The following is a 23,835-nucleotide window of genomic DNA, read 5'->3' as shown; positions in this document are numbered from 1 at the left end:
ATTTATTACATAAGAATGGTACTTATATAGTAATATATTTTGGAATATTATTAATCCATCATCAAAGGGTTTTTAGTTCAACGACGATAAGGACGGTTTATAATATAATTTTTATTATTAAAATATTATGGATGGAACGTTGCCGGTGTGAAGGTCGCCTACGTCACACCGGGTCGTGCTGTGACCGTTCCCCGAGTCCGGTCGTCTCAACGCGCGTGTGCACATAATAATATTATTATTTCGTCTGTTCTCGTTGCACCGCGGTGGTGGGAGAGGAGGAGGTGCCGTGTCGGTGGCGGTGGACAGCGACGGCGACTAGCCCGATAAACGATTGTATTCTACGGCGGCGGCGCAGGCTGCGCCACTGTTGACTGTTTTTATTATTGTTATTATTATTATTATTTTTTTTTCTTATTCCACTTCATCATCCCACTTGTGTGTGTGTGTGTATAATATTATCCGGCGGTCGTCTGATAAACCCCGGTGGCTCGTTAGCGCGTGCGTGAATTTTAGCTGTTTAAACGTCGCAATTATTACAACGAGTGTGTGTGTGTGTGTGTGTGCATGTCGTCGTCCGGACAGTGACAACAATAATAATTTCGTTATAATATTGTTACGCGGTCGGTGCGAAATACTATACGGCGGTCTTGTGTGAAACACCATGTCGCTCTCGTGAAGTCGACGCGATAACGATTGATCCTCGACTCGGACAGTGTTAAGGCGTGCCGCCGTATTGGTTTCTTCGATATTAATTGATTGGCCGTTGTAGTTTCCATTGTTCCGTTGCACATTCGTGGTTGTTTGCACGAGAGACGGCGGTCGTCGTCGTCGCCATGGATTCGCTACGCGAACAAGTCATGATCAATCAGTTTGTGTTGGCCGCCGGATGCGCTAGAGATCAGGCCAAACAGTTGCTGCAAGCCGCTCACTGGCAATTCGAAGTAAATAATATTATACATACACTCTTAATGGTTAACCACAGCGCGGTGTACCGCCGTGCTAACCGTGGCTAGTGCAAAATGTTTACATTATATAGTTTTGCGTCCCGTGCGCCGATGTTTTGTAGTGGTTTACGATGACCTTGAACTTAGAAAACCTAGGACGAGGTGTTTTTTCTGTACTTTTTTGGGTGCAGTTCCATCTGGACCCTTTGGACACCTGAGACACGAGCCCAGATGCCGGCCTTGTGGGGGCCCCAAATAATGCAATTTACATCTTTACGTTTTTTTTTTGGTTTTCTTGAAGGCCCTCCAAACTCTGTGTGCCCTAGGGCCTCTGCATAGCCTAAGATGGCTCTGCTTGGGTGGTAGGTTCGCAGACAACCAAAAACTTGTATAGTGCCAATCGAGCGTTGAGTTAAAGCAACAGTCGTATTTCTCGACTTGGCCGTGCAGTCTATTTCTCTTTTTTAACGATTCTCCACTACTGACAGTATATCCGTTCTCAGAAAACGAGTTGACAAATTTTATTTTGAGTGATTATAATTTATGTACAAACCAAAATGATAAAATAGCGTGGAACAAATATGCACAGGCAACAATGAGTTTGATTTACTCAAATAAATCTATTTGATTACGTTAGTAAAAACTTAACTCGTTCAGTTTGAATTTTCATCATCTCTTTCTTCGTACATACTTCGTTTTAGGTTTTATTTTGCCATTTTGGCATAGGTAGTAAAAACATACAGTTTGATATAGTTATAGATTCTAATAGTCAATCTTAACTCCTCAATTTGATAACCAACGTGTTAAGATAAAATTTAAAATTTGGCTTTTAAGTTGAATTTAATAACTATTAAATTTACTTGTCTCTATAAGTATGTACATGTTTTAGAAGGTTTTTTTCTTGTTAGCCACTGCACCATATACTTTTTTCTAGTTTCACTTATTAAATTATACCTATTTATATTTTGTTACAGACTGCATTGAGTATATTTTTTCAAGATTCTTCTGTAACAAGCTGTAACCAAAATGCAGCACAATTTGGATTTGGTCAAGTAAGTGTTAGGAGTTATTAGGCAATGCTGATCAAATTCGGAATTTGTATTTATAAAATTATGTTTAACTTTTAGATGACTCCGTGTAATACCCCAGCTACACCACCTAATTTTCCTGATACTTTGGTCGCGTTTTCACGTATGACCACTTCTTCTGAAACTTCCAAATTAGGATCATCACCCAGTAAGTATAAATACTATTTTTTTTCCTACATAAATTTAGTATAATATTATTATTTATTTGTCTGTATCATCTGTTGATTATTCCATTTGGTAGTATTTTATTTACAGTCTATAATATAACATTATAGTATTTGTTACCAATTTTATAAATATGTAAAGCATATTGTTTAGGTACTTTAATGGAAGATTATATTTAATTGAAAGTATTTGTTTGTTTAGTATTATGCTTTTACTGAAATAAAAATTTGTATTAATTTTTTTCCAGATATGTCCGTGTCTCCTCAAAATAACAGAACCTCATTTGAAAATAGTCAATCAAAAAGGCACACTTACGCCCATATAGCTCCCAACACAGTTACAAATAACACATAGTTAACAAGTTGCTTACATTTGTTATTTTTAAAATTAACTTAGCCATATTATTATTTTAGTATCCAAAGATGATAATTTGCTTTCATTGTAACTTTTACTATAAATAATTGTTTAGATATTACGTTTTATCATTTGATTGTTATTATTATTATTATTATTATTTTGATTTATTGTTTTATTTCTGTTAGGTATTTTTCATTAGATTAAGTGACAATATAAATCATATAGATACCTACTCAAATTAATATTAAATAATTACTCTGTAATCTCTGTTTCTATTTTAATGTACAGACTATAAAGTAATTGCCCTTACACACATATAATTAGAAGAATTTTGAGTTAAGTTGTTATTAATTTCCTTTTACAAGTTTAGTTGTATCATCTTGTACGTTCTCATATTACTGATTTTATTTTTATGTATCTTTTATAGAAAATATTCATTATTTTCATACATAAGTGTAATGACAACTGTGATGTTATAACTATTGTTGGCGTCTATTACAAAATTAACAATAGTTTAAAATTTTTTACATATTATCATGTAATAAATAATGTAAATTATTTTGTTGAATAATAACACTTATGATTTTATCCCCAAACATGATGTTTTATTTCAATTAGGCATTTTAGGTCTCGTAAGTTAGTATTTAGTATATTAGTAAAATTACACGATAAATTAATCTAATCTGTGGTATGGCTGTTGTCTATCCAACTAATTTATTTACATTTTTTATAAATAATAAATAATTTAGTTTAGTGTCAATTCCAATTGCCATCATTGTTTTAGAAACTTAATAAAATATTATTATTGCGGTAATTAACCGAACGGGGAGGACTGGTAAAAATGTATTTAATCATATTGTATAATAATCTGACAATAATATTAGCTATTTTCATATTATAATTTACAACAGAAAACATACCGTTTTGCTATGAGTAGTGTGCTAGATAATTAATATTACTACTGCTAATTATGTACTAATTTTTATTTTATCAAGAACCTTTCACCATATAAGGTGTGAAACCTTTTTCTTTATTTCAATTTGTTGAGCGTAGTTTTAGAACTTGAGTCTGAAATAATTATCAGAGGCCAATAAACTCAAATAATTTTACAGAATTGAAATTGGACCATCCTAAGTAAGCTTAAATTTTCTGTGCTGCTGTTTGCAGTAAAAAATGATTTTTTGTGTTTTCTTCAAAAAGTGTATACTTTTTTTCCGTCTCAACACATCGTTGGCAGTTACCTGAAAACGTATTTTCTCATTGTGACAAAATTAGCATAAAGCGACTATCTGACCCAAGGTGGTCTACTCGCGCTGAACTTGTTTCAGTTTAAACAAAAATTGGAACGAAATTAATATTGGCTTTAGCAAACATTATAAAGCGTGATACTGAAAGATAGGTCAAAAAGAATGAAGCGAGAGGAGTGATTCAAAGAATAAAATTTATAACTATGTACGTGGTATTGATTGGTAAACTGTGTCGCAAGGCACAGTGTGAGGGTGAGCAGTCCGCTTGATTTTCAAAATAAAGTTGTTTATATATACCAGGGATCTTTATAAAATAATGCAGCGCTATGGGCCATGCACATTTTCCCGGGTGGGTCTAATGGAGCCAGACGCTATATAGTCCGCCAATGTCTCCGAAGGACGTGTTAATGTTGAAAGTAAAAGCGTATTATTATAACAATAACAATAATATTATTATTGTTATGTACGGTGGTTACGGTTATTACGTTTTCTTGTCATAATTTATTTTCAGCAACTGGCGAGCCTGAAATAAAATGTCATACCGTGTTGATAACACGAACAATTTCATATTCACAGTAATCACAGTTCGCTTCCCCAATCCTTAGTAAATTAACATTAAACATTTAGCAAAATCTAAAATCTTTCTTAGCTTAGCTTTCGATTAGTATTCATATTTTTCTTTTATTCGTGCAGTAGGTAAAAATTTCCTTGTACAAGTGTTCAGTATTAATATACTTATTATTATTAGTTAATTTAAAAATAATTGTTTACTTGTTGTCATACTTGAGTTACGTATTTTGTTTGACTTAAATTTGTATTACTTATAATTTTATACTGATTTGAAATATAGTTTACATTTACAATAATTTTTTCCTGCTAAACTATCAAATGATACTTTAATGACATGACTAACAATAATTGGACTCACGTTGGTGACAAAAAAAGATATGGAATCGGTAAGTTTATAAATTAATGTTAGTGATTTATGTAATTTATATGTGTCCCAACCATTGGGTGAAATGATTAGAAAATCCCTGTAACAATTTCATTTATTCCATTATAGTTGTCGTTAAAATAAATAATTGTAAATGTTATACATTTTTTATTTATGATTGGTTGGTACCCAAGTTAATATTTTTTTACTTATTTAGTGAATTACAAAATAAATTAATAATTATTGTTTACAGCAGTCGGTTTTTAATAAAAATTATTATTGGGAGTTATGCTGTAGTGTAACAATATTAATACTGTACGTAGATAACAATATTACCACACCTCTTCTCTCATAGTGCTTATTAGTTGAATATTACCAATTGACTACTTATTATTTACAAGTATATTCTCATTTAATTAGATACACAATGGCCTGACTTTGTACTAGTACAACTATGATTTAATATAATTGTTTTATAGGATATTTTGGGTGTACCTATCTAATGTTATAATAACAGAATATATAATAGTATATATATATTGCAATTATTTTGCATACATTTTTATTTAATTTCATATTGTTTTTTTGCAATTCAAAATTTAAACATATTACATCTAGTACGCGTACTAAAATATTAGCTTTAAATTATTAGTTTGTAAAACAAATGGACTACTTACATAATATAACTCATAAAAATAGAATATATGGTGTCCTTCTTAATTGTTATTCGATTATGCAGGGTAATTGGTACAGAAGTAAAAAGATAGTTTTATTAAGCTTTCATAAAAAGTTTGATATTTCAGTTAGCGGTATTATTAAGAATAGTTTAAAATATATTGTTCCTCAAACATTATCAGATTATACCAAATTACCTTAGACATATTCAGGGATAAATGCAAAAAAATATTTTTTTTTTCAAATTAGAATTATATTATATATATTATGTATGAGATATTATAAAATGAGAAGGAGGAGAAAGAGTAGGAATGGGTAAGGAGGCAAGAAGAATATCTGTTCGATGACTTAGCCAGAGGCTAGTAGCATCTAACCTATGGCGCACAGCCCCCACAAGCCCAACCCAGAGGCCTCAGATGAAGTTGAGACTTCAGTCCTGGGGCGTAGACCGAGGTCTGCAGGGTTCCCCAGACCCATAGTATGGGCTTCACCAGTGTAATGCGCTTACCGCGGTAGCTGGCCCGCGCCCAGTGGGCAGAGGGTTAGTGCACTTGTCAGCCGGACATACTCCAAAACTTAATAAGTAGATTCGAATGTGTGGGGTCGTAAGGCCCAATACCGCTCCAAGGGGCACCTGCACATAGGTGTTTAAGGCCACCTGCAAACCTTTGCGGGTCGGCGGGGAGTGCGTTTCAGCCAACATCTCCCGGCCCCCCGTTTCTTCTCCTCCGATGTTCTTTGGCTCCAACTTAAACATAGCGAATTTCTGGAATTGCTTCCAGATATTCCTAGTCCACGCAAATGTCTCCACCCTGCACAGCCAGACATGGCCTTAACCATATTCCCCAGACTACGCCATTGTTTGGCGTTGATCAGATACTCAAACACAAAATGCTCCACTGTCTTGCTAGGGGCCCAGCATTTGCACGAGGTGCTAGGGCTAGAAGTCAGCGTGAACTGGTGGAGTTTTGCATTAAGGGTAAGGAGGCAGTATGTTAGTGCTTACTGTCATCGGTTTAACACTTGACAGGAGGTTTTGTTTGCTGGGAGGGAAACTATCTAGTGGAAAAGAGCTGCCATCATCCTTTATGGCGTTTGTCTGAGACCAATTCCAAAAGTGAATTTGTCAAAAAACCATCTCATAATGGCAGCGTCAAGCCTTCAAGGCCCTGTTAAACTATTTGATGATGATAATATTATATACTAAACTAATCAGGTAGTTATTGTTCTCTAATCTTCCTTTGTCTATTTATCATGTTGTTTGAACGTATGCTATAAAATACATAACTTTTGTCACTCCCATCGCTAATAGTTACAGGATGAGCTAGTTGGTTAACACCAATGAAATCTAAATAATTGTAATTGAATATTTTAAAACAACACCGTACTAATAAAATAATAATAAAAAAGGGGATACCAATTATGTTGTAACAGGAATTGCTTGTTCTATTTAATTTAATTTCATACTCCATGTAAAGTAGGTTATATCATTTTGGATTAAACTATATTGCATACGCTTTGATTTTTAGCCATTCACAATTATTTACAAAACGGCCCCCATCGAATCAAGTTATTGGTTGGCGATTGTGTACACGTACTGGAAGAATGTGCTGATTGGTATTACGGATTTACATTCAAAAATAAATCCACTCACGGAATATTTCCTAAGAAATTTGTTTTCATCATGGATAATGTTGTTGAAAAATTTGGGTCAGTACCTGCTTTATTAGTGCATAATTTTAATAATTTTTTTATAACAAGTTATTTGTTTTTATTTTTATTAGACCAGCTGAGCTGACAGTCCTACAACAACCACAAATAGTGCATGAACTAACCAGTGTTGTTAGAGAATGGGCTATTATTTGGAAACAACTGTACATTGTAAGAATTTTTTTTCTTACCTTTTATAAACTTATATTTAATACTTTGATGTTTTTATTTTTTATTTTAGTTAAATAACTTAAATTTTAAAAATGTGGAAAACAAAATTTATGAGTTAGTTCAATTTAGAAGTAAAATATTATCAGGCACACTACCCGTCGATGAGTTAAAAGAAGTGCAAAGACTAGCCACGTCGACCATAGATGTTGGAAATAAGTATGCTAAGTATAATTTCTAAATTAGCGGCTATCACAAATAGTTTTGTGATAATTTAATATCAAAGTCCATTATAAAAATTTGCTTTCGAAAACTAATACTCTTTGCCCATTTAAGACCCGAAAGGAACCGAATACATATATTTTTGTAGAAAATGTATTAGTTAGATAAGTTAAAATTATTAGTCATTTTAACTGCAAACATTAAACCATAGTATTTTTCGTGGGATAACATAACTTAATATATTTTGCAATGTGCGTCAATATGTTGTATTTAATTTTATGTAATTTGATTTGAGTATAAATTACCTGCGCTGCTTTGTACAACACGCTTGTATAACGTTCATAAATTACATATTATGTTATATTCCTGAGGATTATATTGTATAATGATCCATCGTTTAAATTGTGTTATGGATTGTTAGCATTTCGTTATTGGTCATACAACTTTTTATGTGCTCAGATTATTGGGATTGGACATGGTCGTTAGAGATGAGCAGGGTAATATATTGAATCCACTACACACACCAACTATACAATTATATAAACATCACGAAACGGCTACAAATCGAATACAAAATGCTTCTGTAAGGAATTTACTTGTTTCTTTGTAATAAGCTCTTGTAGTTATTGAATTATTTTTACATTGCAGACTGCTGGGATTTATAAAAAGTTGATTGATCCAATCAATTATATGTACAATTACACTGTGTATTTTTCTTTACATAATTTTATGTGTAAAATTACTGATGATGCTGAATTGCTGTTGACTTTGTATGATGCTAAAATCGGAAAAGCAATAACTGAAAATTTTGTCGTAAGATGGAAATCCAACCAAATGGAACAAGGATGGTCAAATGATATTTTCCATAATTTTAGGGCTCTGTTTACAGTAATAATAATATTATAAAAAATAAGTTCTTAATGTTTAAATTTATATTTTTAACATTATTTTATATTCAGGACTTGGGAACTCGAGATCTAGCCAGAGAAAAAGTCTATTTAGTATGTTATATAATACGAATCGGTGGTATGGAAAATGATAACACCAGTAAGAAAAGTTTGATGACAACACAAATACGACGACCGTGGGGTGTCGCAGCTATGGATTTAACATTATATTTTACTCAAAAACTAGAAAGCGACGAAGACAAACACCATTTTATGCCTTTTTTGCCGTAAGATTTTATCTCTTTTTCAAGTATTTATTCTTTTTAAGGCCACAATCGTGGTCTGTTTTTTTTACTCAAAAACATGTTATACAGAAAAATTTCTCACAAAGTTTATTACTTTATTTTTATTTTTTTTTTTTAAAGAGTAGACTTCCTACACTACGACCGATTTTCAAAATTAATTTCTAAGTCCTTTTATAATTTTTGTATGAAATAAATTATTGAAAACAGATCATTCTAAGAGGCGTTATCGCTTTTCTCGTATACTTTTTTTCTCAAATTTTATCTGCATATCCTCCATTAATAGATAATCACGATAGGGCTCTTGTTATAAATTTAATTATATTTTAGGTGTGAAAAAGACAATTTGGAAAATACACTAAAGAGATTTATGAATTTGAAAGACTATTCTCACAAAGATCATAAGGGCCAAGGATTGCATGTAAGCTTTAAGCTGCTTCATGGTGATTTCAAACAGGTAACGTTATGATTGTAATAAATATTCCTATGTATTTTATATTATACAATTATACAAGTTAGTGCATATTACTATATTACCATTAATAAGTATAAATTTGGTTTATATAACCTTGGAATATTTAAATAAAAATTGAAATTATAAATCAAATTATTATTTAACAATTATCAAAATAATAATTTCAAATAAAAAATGTGAAATAATAAAATCAATAACATTTTATTTTAATGTAATTTTCAATTCTTTGTAGGTACGAGAAGAATATCCGCATTTAGTTTTAGGAAATGTTTCATTGGTTAGAAAAATGGGATTTCCTGAAGTCATATTACCTGGCGATGTAAGAAATGATCTCTATCTTATGCTAGTGTCCGGAGAGTTCTCAAAAGGCAGTATGTCTTCTGATAAAAATATTCAGGTTACAGTGACTGCATGTAATGAAAAGGGAGTTAAATTATTAGTAAGTAATTTACTGAATTTATATATTTATTGTAAAATATTATATTGTATCAATTACTGTAGGGAGTCATAATGCTGGGCGGCGACTCAGAACCCCTTTCAGATTTTAATTCGGTAGTCTACTACCATGAAGATAAACCAAGATGGTGTGAAATCGTCAAATTGGCTATTCCTATAGAGGATTTCAAAGGTAGTCATTTGAAGTTTACATTCAAACATCGATCGTCAAATGAGACTAAAGATAAAAACGAAAAACCATTTGCACTATCATTTGTTAAACTAATGCAAGATAATGGTACTACATTACGAGATACATCACATGAACTTCTCGTGTACAAGGTATGTAATTTCTCGTACTGAAATTTGTTGTGTTTAATATGTCAAAATGTTTTGTAAATTGTTTTACAGATTGACCATAAAAAATTTGATCCTATGGATATAGCATATCTCACACTTGCTTCTAGAAAAAACGAACTAATCGACACTAATAATCGCATATCTGTACCTGGTTTATCCTTAGCTAATAAAGATGGTTTTACAATAATCACAAATATTTGTTCGACTAAACTTACACAGAATGGTTTGTTTGTTAATTTTAATTTTTGTATTAACAATTGTTTTACCTCCAAGAGGGGGTTGTTAAAATAAATTTTAATGAATTTTACAGTGGATCTTTTGGGTTTATTAAATTGGACAAGTCATCCCGATAAGCTTCAAGAAAGCTTAAGTGCTCTCATGAAAGTAGACGGAGAAGAAGTAGTTAAATTCTTACAAGACGTGTTGGATGCACTTTTTAATATTCTGATGCACAATTCCGATTCGGATCTTTTTGATAACATGGTGTTTGATTGTCTGGTAAGTTAATGACGTTGTATTAGTTAAACTCAAATAGATTTGTACTAACTGTACCAATACATTTTGATTTACTGTTTCAAATAACTTGTTGTTTTAAAGTTTTTTGTAACTACAGTTTTATTTGATTTTATTGTTACAACTTTTTATTTTTAATAATCATTTGAATATTGGATGTTTTTATTGAATTATAAATCGACACCCTTTACAAGAAACTTCATATTTTATCTGTAAAACAAAAAACAACCCTTTAGACTTTTTTTTATTACAGCGGAAGTATTGTTTTTTGTTGGCCATTTGTAGTATTTTTTTTTTTTGGGAGTGTCGAAATGTTCTTATAAATATATTTTTATAAATTCCAATCATATATAAAACTAATATTAAACATTTGTTATTTATTATTTTGTTTTTTTATGTTAGCTTTATATTATCGGACTAGTGTCTGATAGAAAATATGAACACTTCCAACCGGTTCTAGATTTGTATATTAAGGAGAGTTTTTGTGCTACACTCGCTTACAAGTAAGAAATAAAATTCTCATTAGAATAATTTTTTCTTGTTTTACAACTTATTCATTTAAGATCTATATAAATAACACAGTGCAACCAAAAAATATTAATTCAATTTAAATATAAGTATTTGAAAGTCGCTGATTCCAAATAAATGATCATTATGCCCAATTGGCTCTTATTGTTGAGATATTGTCCATACTTCTTATGTAGTTACATAAACAAATTAAAAAGTATTTATTAAAATTAATATTTAAAAAATTGATTAATGATGGATTGTACATACCCATGTTATGTCAGTCACATAAAAATAATATTTTTAAGACTCGATTAACAGTCACTATTAAGTGCTCTCTAACTTTTACATCTTTCGTTAAATCCTTTAGAAATTATGCTTAATTAAAGTTATATAAATGTCTTCAAGCTCTAAAAATGTTATATAAATTGTTGACAATTTGACAAAGATAAAGCATTTGTTTATAACTTTGTTTTTAGTGAACTTTGGTAAAAATAATCAGTGTGTTTTTTTTCTGGTTGAACTTCAATTGATTTATTTATGAAGTTATAAAAATGCAAATCTTATGTTCCTATGACATAACATAGGTTTGTTCAATCCATCTACAAATTATCTTTTAATTATCAATTTAACAAATAATCACATTATATGTTTAGTATGTGACCATATAAGGAGTATAGAGAATATCTCAACACTAAAAGACAATTGGGCAGTATTACATATTTTATAAGTAATAACTAATATATTATGTTTTTATAAAGTAGTGTAAAAAAAATAATAATTGAAAATTGCACTAGTAAATGTTTAGACAATATTGAAAATTATTTTCACAAATAATACACAACTCTGTAGTACTCTATGAGTTATTAATTTATTAACCTGTATTTTAGTAAGTTAATAGTAGTTTTGAAGTGCTATTTATCCAATTCGGAACATACAGACAATTACCATCTTTTGAATATAATAAAGTCGTTTAAATACATTATGAAATTCATTGCAAGATCACGGTTTTTATTTGCTCAGTGAGTTTTTATTTGGGTGACCTTAATTAATAATTATTATATTATCATTAAAATGTTATTATCCTGTACAGATTGTATGAAGGCAAAGGACAGCAAACATTTGAAGCATCAATGTATGAAATGTTGAAAGTTATATCAAAATTAATGTGCAGTAATTCAGATTCAACACTCTTAATTCAAGGGGCTTGCCTAAAATATTTACCTCATTCTATCCCTGATATTATAACAGTCTTTAGTGGAACACAATTAAGGTACATACTTATTAATTATATAGACAAAAAATAGTGGGTCAAACGTGTTAAAAATTATTATTTTTCTATATAGTTCATTGCTAGTAGAGCTCATCGGAAATGTACCTCCATCGAGGCTAGTCAAACAAAAACTGATGACTATGAGCGATATCGTTCACAGTCAACTTTTTTTAAATGCAGATTGTCGAGCTATTTTATTACCGTCCATTTTAGCTCGAATTAAAGAATTATTGGAATCTAAAGATGAGGTTAGTTTAAATTTGTTAACAGGGCTTCTCTAGGTTGTATAATCAACTGCAATTTTTTTTTTAGGGTAATATAATATAATAAATATTACAATGTTAATAAATTGGTATTATATGGTTTTATATCAGTGCAGTGGTGTAATTTAGTTAAGTTGTTTTAAGATCAAAAATATAATTTATCATTTTTAGTAACCAATTTACATACAATTTTCGGGTGCTCGTAAACTCTGGTTATATTTTTGTACATTAAAAAAAAAAGATATAAATTAAATTTGAATTTGAATTCCGCTACTAACAAGGAGAGGTCGCAGTCAGTGAAATTAAACGGAACTAAAATGTTTTAACAAAACAACACAAATCCTTATTGCTTGATTAGAGGCAATATTTCTTCTGAGCTAATAATAATAATTTAAAGAACTGGTTTTGAACTTAAGTTATGAGATTTGAGAGTGTCAAAGTTCTCAACAGCACCTTATTCAATTATTTCTGACAGTGGTTTTTTTATTAATTTCTATAATTTTCATTTAAATCTGTGATTCACTTTTTATGTGATTTCTTTTTATATATATATAATAGTTATACTTAGTATATTATATTATAAACGGCATTAACATGTGAGACGCATTTTAATATTTGTTTATGAAGTATAATAATTAAAGCATTTTGATGTGTGATGCATGCTTGTATCTTTATAATGTTTTGTCTTGGTATATTTTTCTAACCATCAATGTGTGTTTATTAATAAAATTAAAAATTTTAGTAAAAAAATATTATTGATTTTACTAAACTTTTTTTTATTGTTCAAAAAAATGTTTAGATTTGTTTGTGCACAACTAATTGTATGTTTAATGTTATAATGTTGCGTTTAAACCTATTTCAGTGATTAAAGAGTTAACATTGTGGTCGTTTGCTGTCCTATTTCTCACAGCACATTGGCAAATTTTGACTGTTTATGTGCTTTTGTTGGATACAATTTCAATAATATTTAATTAAATTATTAACATGGTGATAGTAAATTAATATTTAGCTTTTTATAATTCTTTACCTTTTGTCTATCTGTGATTATTTTTAAAAACAAATTATATGAAATTTGCTATGAATATGGTATAAACTTTAAAATGAATAACTTAAATTTGAACTAAATAATTACTACTTACTTTTTGTTTTTAAATATAAATATAAGTATTCGGTCATATATTTTTTTTTTTACTAAAATACTTAGATAATCTATATTTATATTGACTATTTTAATTTATTGATCAATATATTGGTTGTAAGGGTTGCATGCATTTTATCTCATGTTTTTTAAAATTCAAATTTACTGTTTAAAAGAATCTGTTAATTACATGACCCAAACTATTACTTAAGAATTACATACAAATCAAAAGTCTATAGTTTTGATAAAAAAAAATAATAATAATTAAGGTGTTTTATTGACTATTTAAATTGGCATTATTTTATACATATTAACATAACATAGAGCATTTTAATTGTATGTTTCTAACAGGTCTTGGATGTTAATTATTACAATTATTTTTATCTTGGTTTATCTTTAAATTAACATAATATGCTTATTACTAACATATAAAATAATTATTTTACTACTTATTTTCTATGTTAACGAGTTTCTATTTATGCAAATTAATCAGCTGGCAGATGCAAATATATTTAAACTTGAGCAATTTCAATAATGTAATAAATATAAATTTAAAAAATAATTTTATAATTATAATATGTTTTTACAACTATTGGTATACTTGTACCAATAAGTTATATTTAATGGCAATAAAAATAAATGCATTTAAAAAAAAGGAAAATTATTTTTTTAAATATTGTTTATTTTACTACAAATAAAAACTAAAGAATTTTAATACTTTTTTTATAATTTATAATTTTAATAGACACATCATGTAATTTATTTAAAAGCGAATTTCTTAAAAATTATTTCATTTCTTTTCTTGGATATATTTTGTCCACTGTTTTGTTCTATTAAATAGCATAATGTGTACAACACATTTAATTTAAAATATGTATTGGCAAAAGAGACTGATGAAACATGGTCAGGTGACATCTGTAATATGCACTATGGTAAAATAACAAGTAAATGGCCCCTGTTTTCCCATTAGAGCCTATTAGTTTCTTTAGCCAATTATTCTCATACATTATTCAGAAACATTAATTTTTATTATTGGCAGTTTTATTATCCTCTCACTATAATATAATGAGAACAAATATTTTAAAACATTAATGATTATAGTTAGTCCATTTTCTTGTGTTTTATTCAGTAAAGGATTTTTGTAAAATAAAGTTAAATAAAAAAGATTTCATCTGCATGGCATCTACAAGCAAATACATTTGGTTGAAAATCATTTGATAGGTGATTTTTAGTAGTATTTATTAACCCTCAGGCGAAAACTAGCATCGAGTATCGCAACAAAACCAAATCTGTAGCAAAAATTGCCAAAGTGCTGGGAGCCAACGGCCGCAATCTACTCGACTCTCCTGACATAAGTGATCAAGTATGTTAATAATTCTTGTACAATTATTTTGTCACAAACATTTCATAATATAGGTTTTTATCGTGTGAGTATAACAAAATATATTAATTCTCATTCAGTTTTGTTCATTCAACATTAAAAAAATGTACTTAATTTTTATGCAAATTAATAGAATATGTAGTGAAAGGGCAAGTCATTTCAGTAAACTCTATACAATTGTGGTTTGCAAGCATGAAATTAGAACAAAATGTCATCTCAGAACATTGTTTTTTTTTTTTATGTGTTTTAGACTTAAAAATATTTAACAAAAACACACATATATATGCTAATAATTATAAATTTTATAATAGTTATTAATAATTATTAAATATTCTAAAACAAGATGTTCATACAGATTATTTATTGAAATAGGATTTAAATGTATTAAGTTTTAAAACGTGCGTATGTGTTGTGTATTATTGCTAAAAAAGTTTTGTTTTATTGTTATTTATGAATTTTCAAATGTTATTTTGTTTAAAGTGTTGTTTATTGAAGTACTTAATATTATTCTTGTGAATGCATTACTTAACATTCTATGTATTTCCTTGTAAAGACTTATAAAAAACTATAAAATGTATGAATTGATTGAAAGAGTGATTTTTCATAATTGTATAGGTTGAAATGTGCGTAAAATTACTAGGCGACATCATGGATCTTTTATACGCAGCTGATACAGGATCAACATTTCGCGATATCACTGAAATTATGCTTACTGTAATGCGCACAGTCATTCAAACTACAATAGCGATGGACCGAGAAGGATCACTTCAAGTTAGTAAGATTTAAGAAAAATTGTTTTATTATCTAATATATGGTGTTTGATTTGTTTTTAGGGCTACCTAGTCTCAATAATGATAGCGATATTACGGCAAATGACTGCTGATCATTTTGATATCTACATTAAACACTTTCCTACTAAAATAGATCTGTTAGATTTCCTTATGGAAATATTGTTAGTTTTTAAAGATCTTGTATCTCGACCTGTGTTCCCTAAGGATTGGTGCGAAATGATTATGCTTCAAAATAGGTAAATGAAAAACTTGTCAATACATTTCTGTATAATACTAACAATTTTGGATCCGCCTCTCTTTCAGTGTGATATTGAAATCATTGAGATATTTTTCTCATACAATCAGAGATTACTTTTTAAAAGATTTTGAACATCAAGCTTGGAATAACTTTTTTCATTGTGCCGTCACATTCTTAACGCAACCTTCTCTTCAATTGGAACAATTTTCATCCAACAAACGCTGGAGAATCATCAGTCGGTATAAAGACATGCGTAGAGAAACCGGATTTGAAATCAGAAGCATGTGGTTTAACCTAGGTAATGTTCAATGATATTGCATTAAATTAAAAATTGTAATCATTAACATTTATTACAGAACTAAATTTTGATTTGTTTACAGGCCAATATAAAGTACATTTTGTGCCCAGTTTGGTCAGATCGTTCTTAGAAATGACATTGACACCAGAAATTGAATTGCGTAAAGCCACCATACCGATTTTCTTTGACATGATGCAATGTGAGTTTTATTCTTGTAGTGACAGACACACAAATAAAAGGGACTCCAGTAATATCAAAGCTAAATTCAACGAAGTACGTATCCCTTAATATTAATAATTTACAAGGCTTTTCTAACAAAGGCTGCCATTCACAGTTCGAAAATGAAATGATCGCTAAGCTAGATTACTTGGTGGAAGGAGGAAAAGGTGATGAACAGTTTAAAGAACTTTTTAAAGCTATAATGCTAATGCAATGTGAAAACCATTCCACTATGAAAGAACAGGTAAACACTACTTTATAATAAATAAAATACATTTTATTATGTTGTATGAAAACGAAATATTTTGTTTATTCATATTTAGTGTTTGAAATCTGACATATTTCATTAAATAGTGAAATATTGGCTTTTTATTTATAATATTTCACTATTTGGCCCTACTGCCTTGTCTCCATCAATTGAGGAGATAATTAGATATCAGTATTATAATTTTTAAATGTGATAGTGATAGCACACATTAAAACGATTTAACTTTTACCGTTTAATAAATTAACACATTGTGTTATTTTTGTTTCTTAATATTACAATTTAGGGTGTACGATTTGTTAAAATCGTCACTTGTTTGTTGGAGTGTTTACTCGAGTATCGAGCAGTTGTCAACGATGAAAATAAGGAAAATCGAATGAACTGTACTGTTAATTTATTAGTGAGTATTTTTATTTTTTCATATTTATTTGCTTACAGACACTGTTTGCTTAAACGTACCTGTTATTCTATAAAAAATATAACAATTTTGTTTTTGAAATTTACTTTGATTGACAATTGTAAAAATAGTCCATACAGGTTTATTATTTAATTTAGTACATCTGACAATATTTTTTAAAACATATTAATAATTTAATACAAATAATAATTTAACAAAATAATAATGTAAGTTGTACTCTTACTAGTAAAGTAAATAAATATGTAATATTTGAACAAACTTTGCAGGTCATCATTGATTTAATTTAATTTAATTTATAAATTAATTTATCACTATTTTATTATATTTCGATTTTATTTATACATAAACTTCACATTTTAAAATTTAAGTAAAAATAGTGCTTTTATGACAATGGAAATATACTTCAATTTTAATACTGAAAATTAAACTTGCAAACAAAAGTTATTTATATATTATTTATTTAAAACAAATATTTGCATTTTGTTACTTGTCAGAAAAAAATCCTAGGTGAAAAAGTTCCAATTACAAATATTAAACATGTTTAAAATAAGTAGTCATGTAATAGGAAAAACAATTATTTCGTTTATTATTTTTATAGTTGATTAAACATGATATGTTATGAGAAGAATATAACTAAAAGTTGGTTTAAAGTAAACTTAAGTATATTGTTGTTGCATAAAATACAAAAACAAAAAGGCGCTGTCTATCCTAACACTTGTATACACGTTAAATTAACTCCAAAAACCTAGAATGTTAAAAAAAGGGCTAAAAAATGAACTAATCTTTTTTTGCATGGAATCATTAAATTACAAACATGCTGTTGTTATCTTATGTTTTTATTTTAACTTGGATACTTTTTTCATAACAAACAAGAGTTGTCTTTCAGGTAAATCCGTAAAATGTGTTAACCCATCAGTAAGATGTAGCCAATAATTTTAATTGATAAAAACCCAACTGTTTGACTATTGCCGCAGTTATTGAAAATTAAATAATAAAACATTGATTGTTTGGAAAAAATTGCCAACACAGATTAATTTTTATAGACAATACATATAATAATAACTCGATATTTATTTATTTCTAAATATGTAAACAATAACATTTTTTTAAGTTGCTGGCACAGCAGCTGTATATATTTATATTCGTATAAATAACAATTTATAATATACAATAATTGAATAGTTTACATTAAACACTACATTTTTTATAACACAGTCATGAGACAACTCATAACTATGCTGTCTATGATGACTAATCTAATTGTAAATAACGGACGTCTGCGAGAAGAAAAAACTAAAAACATTCGTTTAACACAATTTATTTTGCGTAACGTTAGTGATAAATGATAATACATATTATATTATGACAGATAAAAATTAACAACATAATAATATACAACCAAAGACTTATATTATAATATATTAAAATACTACTGTGTAGTATAAAGTCTATGTGCTTAACACGTTTAAAATTTTACGTCAAACTCTCATAATTTTATATTTTTATATTATCAATATGACATATACAGTATACTCATGTTGTCTAAATGTCAATATATTATATTTATTTATATAAAAATATATATTGCATAATTTCCCATTTAACACGTGTGTTTTGAAAAATAGAATAGATTTTTACAGTGTATCCAACATAGTTTTTGAAATATTATGTAGGTATTATTTCAATGTTATAAGCCAAAATATAAATATTTAATATACATCCAGCCGAGATGTGTTTATTATTATTAATGAATTATAAAGCGTCAAGCGATAGCGTCGGTGCCAGTCGATATGTATTTTACAATAGGATTTCTCAAAGGATACGTTTTATTAATCTTTTTTCGCAAACTATGCAATTATGTCATACCTAAGTCAGTGATTATTCATTGCACATTTGGTAGTTATTAATAAACAACAAAATCATATTTTTACTGTTGGAAACTCGACGTTTTCTAATAAATAGTTTATTGAGTGGTAATTAACTAGAATAACATGTGCATTATATTGATATGAGACTGACAACCAAGTTTTAACGATTTTTTTTTTTAGAATTTTTATATGGACATAAAACGGCAGGAAATGTACATCAGATATGTGAACAAACTTTGTGCACTTCATTTGGATTGCGATGACTTTGCAGAAGCAGCGTATACGCTAAAACTTCACAGTGAGTTGCTATCGTGGTCGAACGATCCATTACCACCTTTGCTCCGATCACCCTTGCGTTACCCAACGTGCGATACACACAGACAACTGAAGGAAGCTCTCTATCATGACATTATAGATTATTTTGACAAAGGAAAAGTAAAAAAATAATTGTATTTTTGTCTTTTTTCTAATTTTAATAATATTTTATAGTTTTAATTGAAAAATTGTGTAAATAGATGTGGGAATGTGCTGTAAGCATGTGCAAGGAACTGGTAAGGCAGTGTGAAGGTGAAACATTCGATTACATTCAGCTAAGTTCTTTGTTGCGTCGCATGTCCAATTTCTACGATAACATTATCAAACAGCTCAGGCCAGAGCCCGAATATTTCAGAGTAGCGTATTACGGCAAAGGGTTTCCTAAATTTTTACAAAACAAAGTATACGTGTATAGAGGTAAAGAATACGAGTTTTTGAGTGATTTTTCAACTAGAATTTGTCATTTGTTTCCCGAGGCCACTTTAATGCAAACACTTTCAAAACCCGAACTAGAAATCACTGAATCTTCCAAGCAATGTATCCTTTTTCAAATAAATAATAATTGTTTTATAGATATTATAAAGTATCTTTAAAAGGTATTACAACGTTATCTCATTTTCCACTCTTCTTTTACATTTCACTCATCTCTTATTGTCTTATGTTAATAACTCATAACCACTATTGATATGACGTACTAAATATTATAAAGTAATTTAATATATTATTATTAGACAATTATTCCTGACGTTTCATAATAGATTTACAAATAAATAGTATAGAACCTGTAATGGATGATCAAAAAGAACATCTATTAAAAAAACCCATAAATGAACAAATCCTCAGACATTACAGGTAAATATTTTAGTGAAAACATTTTTTTAGTATTTGAATTTTTTTAAATATTTGTTGTAGAGTTAACGATGTGAAGAGATTCAAATTTTCAAGACCTTTTTACCGAACAGATCCAAAACTAGAGTCTAATACCGATAATGAATTTGCAAATCTTTGGATTGAGCGTACAGTAATGGACACTACTTACTCTTTACCGGGTATCTTACGGTGGTTCCCAGTAAAACATTCCAAAACCTACGAAATAAGTCCACTGGAGAATGCTATTGAAACAATGCAGGAGGCTAACAGGTTAGTACATATTATCAATAATTTACAAAATGAAATATGTTTTATTCATCTTCTGGAAACCAGTAAATTCAATTTGCTACAAAAATTAATATGTTTGGTTTGGAAGAGTTAAACTACTTTTTCTACATAATTTGAATAAAGAATTTTTAATAGAGATTTTTAAACATACCAATCTAAAATAAAAGGGGAAAATTACACTTAGACCATATTTAATTTCTAGCTTGCTATGTGTGAAAGAATCAACAGTCAACAGGTATCAGCAAAATATTTTCATTATATTGTTGATTACAATACATGGTTAACAAACAATAACATTTTAAGTTAGATGATCAACTCTAATCCACCCTGATACTTAAATTACGATATTAAACACATTACCTTTACTACACTTACCTTACTATGCATGACTCCTCTGTACTATTTTTTTTTAATATTAAACTAACTTGCCTAATCTATATTTGTTTTAATTTGTGTTTTTTTAATTAGAGAACTTAGAGAATTGATCATAGCACATCGTAATGATTCTTCATTGCCTGTACATCCACTTAGTATGAAATTGACGGGCATGTTGGATGCTGCTGTAATGGGTGGAGTAACCAAGTATGAAAAAGCGTTTTTCACACCGGAATATTTTGCGAGTCATGAAGAAGATGAACCGTTAATTCAACAGTTGAAAGATTTAGTCGCTTTACAAATACCTCTATTAGATATTGGCGTGAGGGTTCATTGCGCTCGGGCAGATCCCAATTTGACTCCCTTGCAACTACGACTCGAAGACTGTTTCGAAAAAATGAAAGCACACATCGAAGACAAATACGGCAAAAGGGTACATATACTATGAGACATCCTCGTTGTCCGTTAGCAAAGCTTTGAAGTGTGGAAAATATTATAAAACATTGTTTTTTTTTTTTTTAAGACTTGTGATATCAAATTTGATAATGTTAAATTGAGGCGACATACGACAGCTGGAAATCATCTCACTGAAAAAAGATATTCTGGTTCCAGTATAGGATCAACTGAGTATGTGAAAACATATTTTCAATTATCGGCAAGAAGATTTCAATGAGACATTTTTTATTTTCAGTGGACTAAATGGAGTAATCAACTCAAAATCACCATTAATGACTACTACGTCATTATCTTCAAGTCTGGCTATTTTTGCGGGGCCCGTGCTTGTGTCAGGATCAAATAAATTTGGGACAATTGGTGCACTTACAAGGAAGGACAAAAAGGAAAAAAAAAAACGCAATAAAACAGTATCAAAGATGACAACGTCATCAAATGATAGAATTTCCAGTATTTCGAATACTTCCACCAGCAATAGTCATTGGTATACGTCAGATAATGACAGCATGTCCATGTGTTCAGTAAACAGTAGCTTAAGCGTATTTACACATACGCCTGTTATTGAGTTGCGACAAGAGGTAATTATTATCAATATTATTTTTGTATAAACAAAATTTAATACTCCTATATTACATCCTACATATTCCTATCCTACATATAGTTGACGCCAAAACGACCGTTGCGCTCGGAAGTAGAAAAAGAGAGGCGGCTGAGTCGCCCTAACAGTGGACAGTTCCAGTTTTCTAAGTTACCGTCGATGAACAGTCTTAATAGAGATTCATTAGGTAAATGTGTAAAACAATGACGTTAATAAAGTTTATCTATGTGTCTACTAAGTTAAGCACTTTCAATAATGGTCATATGCATTTTATTACAGTAACGACAGACTCAACAGCAAGCGATGACGACACCCCACCGCCGTTACCAGCAAAAGCCCGAGAATCTGATTATAGCAATCTCTCGGACAAAGACAATTTGGCCATGTCAGATTATTCTAGTCCAATCATTATGAATAACATTATGGTAAGCAATTAACAAATAGTGCGACCTATTAATACTTATTACCGAAACACATTTTGTAATTAAAAATGAATTATTATTTTATTTAGCCTCTTATGAATTCGCAAGAAGACATCAGGCCACCGACCCCTCCTCCTAAAAAACCACAATTAAAGTCTCCTATGTAGAAATATATGTTACATTTATTTATTTGTATGACCAGTATTTCTTCTCGGGTTTAATATCAAACTCATAACATTTTTAAAGTATTATTGAAAGTACCTAATACATATTTATATTATATGTATATATAATACATTTATGTATACATAAATGGTTTATAAATGAATAAATTATTTATGTAGTTCATTTATAAAATGTATATTAATATAAATTTTTTTTTCGTAATTGAATAATAGTCTGAACAAAAATAAAATTAGTACTTTTTTATGTATACTGACAGAAAGCGGTGCAATATTTTTCGGTATTCTCATGTGTTATATTTTTTATTGTTTATTAATGAATTATGAAAAATAAGTGTATCGTAGTATTATATTAATTTATTATACGTATAGAATAGTATTTTTATACAATTGACTTGGTACATACCATAGGTTTGTGTACCTACCTCGGTAGACTGCTTCATTATAAATGAGTAGTGTAATTATTAATTGTTAAGTAGTGGAGCACTCGACTCGTTTACAAAATTTGTAATCAAATCAGTTACCATATAGAAACTCGATGGAAAAATATGTCAATTAATTTAAATTATTAAACCTTCCAATGATTTTATACATTGTTAGTGTATAACAATTTAAACTGTACCTACATATTAATATTCTATTTTTATAATTGGAAAAAGAAATGAATATATCAAAATATGTTTTGTACTTTTTTTTTTAATAATAATTACATGTATACTATATTTTATTCTATACTTTAAATCTTTTCTTATATTTTTTGTTTTTTAGTTAATTACTTTAAAATATGTGTTTGTAGTGGTCATTCAGTTTTACCAAAGGAATAAACTTTAGTTTTTAACTTCAGTATTCAATATGTCTAACAATCCTCATAAATCTATATAATTGTCCTATAACTTTATCACTGTATTATATTAACTGGCTGGGCAAAATCGAAAATAATTGATTTACCAAATAACAATTATTTTGTAAAATATTGTAATGAAGTAGGTATATGAGTATTGATATTACTGTCTTAGGTAATTAGAATTCGGAAATAATAACCTAGTTGAAAATAGCAACACAGACGGAACGAATGTGAGTTGGTTTAAATTTTAACTATAACAAACCATGTCTATTTGAGTGGTTTAAAACTAGTTCAAACAATAAAACCACCGTTTTAAATAAATTGAAACGTATCTAAAACGTCTGTTA

At 29.1% G+C, this 23,835-nt stretch overlaps 2 protein-coding genes across 3 annotated transcripts; both read left to right on the top strand.

Moving 5' to 3' along the window:
- Positions 1 to 339: 339 nt before the first annotated feature.
- LOC126833413 (UBA-like domain-containing protein 2) lies at positions 340 to 3,002 on the top strand. The gene is made up of 4 exons (XM_050564737.1): positions 340 to 941; positions 1,919 to 1,996; positions 2,072 to 2,180; positions 2,445 to 3,002. The coding sequence occupies exons 1-4, from the start codon at positions 834 to 836 to the stop codon at positions 2,549 to 2,551; spliced, it is 402 nt and encodes a 133-aa protein (XP_050420694.1). The 5' UTR covers positions 340 to 833; the 3' UTR covers positions 2,552 to 3,002.
- A 1,468-nt stretch (positions 3,003 to 4,470) lies between these two features.
- Positions 4,471 to 23,344, top strand: LOC126833343 (dedicator of cytokinesis protein 1). 2 transcript variants are annotated; one of them, XM_050564613.1, is made up of 33 exons: positions 4,471 to 4,757; positions 6,940 to 7,120; positions 7,195 to 7,291; positions 7,362 to 7,507; positions 7,970 to 8,093; positions 8,159 to 8,398; positions 8,470 to 8,684; positions 9,030 to 9,156; positions 9,407 to 9,613; positions 9,676 to 9,951; positions 10,021 to 10,192; positions 10,280 to 10,467; positions 10,885 to 10,985; positions 11,880 to 12,011; positions 12,083 to 12,262; positions 12,336 to 12,510; positions 14,916 to 15,026; positions 15,660 to 15,815; positions 15,878 to 16,071; positions 16,139 to 16,371; positions 16,454 to 16,644; positions 16,706 to 16,834; positions 17,142 to 17,255; positions 19,322 to 19,576; positions 19,657 to 19,993; positions 20,215 to 20,308; positions 20,369 to 20,596; positions 21,083 to 21,422; positions 21,513 to 21,616; positions 21,681 to 22,020; positions 22,104 to 22,227; positions 22,320 to 22,465; positions 22,552 to 23,344. In XM_050564613.1, exons 1-33 carry the CDS (start codon positions 4,706 to 4,708, stop codon positions 22,627 to 22,629), a joined length of 5,787 nt encoding a protein of 1,928 aa, XP_050420570.1. In that variant the 5' UTR covers positions 4,471 to 4,705; the 3' UTR covers positions 22,630 to 23,344. The 2 variants fall into 2 exon arrangements, with proteins under 2 accessions (XP_050420570.1, XP_050420571.1); XM_050564614.1 differs by lacking the exon at positions 14,916 to 15,026 and having other exon boundaries at positions 22,552 to 23,342.
- Positions 23,345 to 23,835: the final 491 nt, after the last annotated feature.

Source organism: Adelges cooleyi, unplaced genomic scaffold (assembly GCF_023614345.1).
Source record: "Adelges cooleyi isolate 19-005CV unplaced genomic scaffold, UGA_ACOO_1.1 ACOO_flye_CR_arks_rails_tigmint_CR_PRNA_2, whole genome shotgun sequence".
In the NCBI taxonomy this organism is placed as follows: Eukaryota; Metazoa; Arthropoda; class Insecta; order Hemiptera; family Adelgidae; genus Adelges; species Adelges cooleyi.
This window is presented reverse-complemented; position numbering and strand designations above follow the sequence as displayed.